We start from the raw sequence: 3,350 nt of genomic DNA, 5'->3' as shown, positions 1-3,350 counted from the left end.
TACATATACAAAAAATCTATGGGAGCTGTAAAATTACAATGTATACACTCTGATCTTAGAATTCCAGAAACAGTTAATCTCCACATCTCTGTTGCTATTGAAACAAAGTGGAAAAAAAAAAAAGAGAGAGAGAGAGAGAGAAAACAAAATTAAAAAATGTGTTGAAGTCATAAAAGTATTTAAAAAAAAAAAAACCTTGGTACCAGATTTACTAATACTTGTCCAATATTCTAAGTACTGTCCATAAATTACAGAAAGAGAATGAAGCCCACTCTCAATTCATCCTTCAAGATCCCTTACCGCACACATGGTAAGAGGTTTAGGGTCCCGCCCCACACAGAAGTAAGGCTTTAATACTTCAGAAAACGCATCAGTGAACGAATGGATGTGAGACCTGTCATTCAAACTGTAAAAGGAAATCTCCCCCAACTCATAGTCCAGATAAACGCCCACCCCTCTGGGCTTTTCCTTCAACACAAGAGTGACAGGAACAGCCCCTTGTGCCACATAGGCACCATCCTGCAGCTGAACTGTCCAGCGTCTGTTCTGTCCTGACAGGGGCCGCCGTCCCTTCCAGGAGAGGGGGTCCTCACAGACCCCCACGGCCCACTCGCTCTTGTCACCCAGCTGCACCTCCCAGTAGTGTCGGCCCCCGTCGAAGCCCTCGGAACCCAGGACGACGGGATCCGTCAGAAGTCTCTTTGGATGCTGAGGGACGCTTGGCCTTTCCCTCACGAATGTCACAGACATCCTATCCTCAGACACAAGCAGATGAGGATGTGCTGTCTCAGGATCCAGGGTAACTTCTCGTCGGAACCTCTGTATGATCTTCTGCAGAGCCAAGTACTGCGGGGGGAGACTGCAGCCTTCTCTCCTTAACTGGAAAGAGTAGAGAGCTGGGGGCTCCTGGTGCTCACACCGGCCACAGACACCCCCCAGGTCCGTCAGCAGTTTCACCTCTGACATCACACTCCTCTCGGCCACCTCCTTCAGGAGACCTCGGAGGGTGGAAACGTGGTCTGAAAACGCCGTTATGTTTGCACAGAGTTTCTGCTGAATGTCCTTCTCCTCTTCGGCCAGCCTCGACAGAACTACCTCTTGCTGCCGGTCTACACACCGGTTCAGGTGCTCAAACTCAGAGGCTAACTTCTGTCTCTGGCATTGCACCTGCTCTCCCAGCTCTAAGAGTCTCCTGTCTTGGGTGGCTACCAGCTGCCTCACGACTGCCAGCTGCCTCTTCAGGGGCTCCACGTAACTGCCGAGCCTTTGCCTGTGCTGGGAGGCGGCCTCCTCCGCGGGCCTCACCCGGTGGCCCCGGTGGTCAGGGGGCCGCACGCACGCGGGACACAACACCTGTAGGTCCTCCTCACAGAAGAGGGTCAGGACCCGGTTGTGCTTCTCACACAGATGCCTCTCGTCCCGCCTCTCCCTCTTGCTCCTGCTGATGTGGAGGAGCTTGGCGACGTCGATCACCCTTCCCAGCTGGGCGTTGCTCCTCAAGTGCCTCTCTCGGCCTGGGTGGCGGCAGACGGGGCAAGGGAAGCTGTCGCTGAGATCAGCCCAGGATTGCCGGATGCAGCAGCGACAGAAGTTGTGCCCACATTCGGTGGTGACGGGGTCTCTCAGGTAGTCCAGACAGATGGGGCAGTTGGCTTCGGCCTGGAGTCCTGCCAGGGCTGACGACGCTGCCGCCATTAGGCCGAGATAAACGTCTTTCTGGACCGACGTGGCTCTTCTGGAGGTGGTGCCCTGCAGGAGTCCTCCCGTGAGAGGCAGACACACCCTCAGATTTTACTGTCCTTTCCTGTCCTGGATGTCCTTTTGTCAAACGAGGGCAGCCTTGTTGTCCTAGGAGGCCACTGGCCTCAGGTGCAGTCGTAGATGCCCAGAGGAGCTCTGCTCACCACCTGTAGGTGATCACAGATGAGCTGGGCAGCCAGCTGTCCTCGGCAGCCCAGGGGATGTGAAGCCAAGGTCAGCAATTCTCTTGGGCAGAAGGCAGACACAATTTTAAAGTGCCGATTCGTCCCTAGAGATGAGAAAACATTGTTTCATGTAACAAAAATTACCATTTGTTTGGTGGCCTTGCCCACTGCCACATTTGAGGCAGCCACCAATTCTTCTCTCCACCCCCAGGATTCCACCAACACCCACATCAACCACAGAGGGGCTGCATGGGACTGCAGAAAGTTAAAAGCTTTGAAAATTGAGCCTCCACCCAGGGTGGGATTTCCCCTTACTCATTATCTGGGGGATCTGGAGGAAGTACATAACATGCTCATCTCTAAGAGAATCAAGTAAATAAGGATAAATATCCCAATTTCAATCATTTCAATATCATCAAAGATACAATAAAGGAACCTGGTATATTTTGGTTTAAACCACAGATGTTTCTTAAACCACACCACTGAGCTCATAGTATGTCAAAACTTACTTTTCACTTAAGCTTCTCAGTTCCAGGATACAACAAACTGTGTACATAAGTGGTTTGGACTGGATTAGATTTACTCTGAGGACCCTGCCAAGTCAGAAAGCTGTGATTTTGACAAAATGCACAGAATGAAATTGGAGATCAGGAAATCAATGTGAGAAAATAGTAAGAAACACACACATGTATACACAACGACCCTCCAAAGTCACTGATGAACTACCAACTAGTGATGATTGGTAGGAACAAGATCCCCAGAAGAGGGCATGGATTTTTCCCTTAGAAGCAGTTACTGATTCTGGAATACAGGTTATGCTTCAGACTGTGTCTCCCTCTCTCTCTGCCCCTCCCCTACTCTCTCTCTCTGTCAAAATAAATAAGTAAATAAATAAATAAACATTGAAATGCAGGCTAATAGGCTGAAGCCAACTCCCAGGATTGCGGGGAAAATGTGGAGTTAAGGACGCCCCATAGAGGACGCGTCCTGGGAAATACTCTAAACTTTAAATTGGTATCAGTGAAGTGTTATATACTAAAACAGTCATGAATGGCATACCCCTTAAAACGTCCATTGATTTAATCACCTCCAGTGCTGATAGGTTAAAGACAATCTTTGCTTGATCGCCAGGGACCCCAAAATGAATTTCAAAGTGTTAAGATATACAGTCTTGGTGATGTGTGCTATTATAAAAACATTCATACACAAATTATGAGCCTGTAAGTTGGTACAACCACTTTAGAAAACTTTTGCAGGGACACCTGGGTGGTGCAGTTGGTTGAGCATCTGACTTTGGCTCAGGTCCTGATCTCACAGTTCATGAGTTTGAGTCCCACATTGGGCTCTGTGCCGACAGCTCAGAGCCTGGAGCCTGCTTTGGATTCTATGTCTCTCTGTCCTTCCTCTGCTCACACTCTCTGTCTC

At 49.5% G+C, this 3,350-nt stretch overlaps 1 protein-coding gene across 1 annotated transcript; it reads right to left on the bottom strand.

Annotated features, from left to right (window-relative positions):
• Window positions 1–279: 279 nt before the first annotated feature.
• LOC115512973 (putative tripartite motif-containing protein 75) lies at window positions 280–1,695 on the bottom strand. Its single transcript, XM_030314471.1, has one exon. The coding sequence runs from the start codon at window positions 1,693–1,695 to the stop codon at window positions 280–282; it is 1,416 nt and encodes a 471-aa protein (XP_030170331.1).
• Between the last annotated feature and the right edge of the window lie 1,655 nt (window positions 1,696–3,350).

The sequence above is a fragment of the Lynx canadensis genome, chromosome B1 (genome assembly GCF_007474595.2).
Source record: "Lynx canadensis isolate LIC74 chromosome B1, mLynCan4.pri.v2, whole genome shotgun sequence".
NCBI lineage: Eukaryota > Metazoa > Chordata > Mammalia > Carnivora > Felidae > Lynx > Lynx canadensis.
Note: the sequence above shows the minus strand (reverse complement) of the source record. Positions and strands in the feature narration are given on the sequence as shown.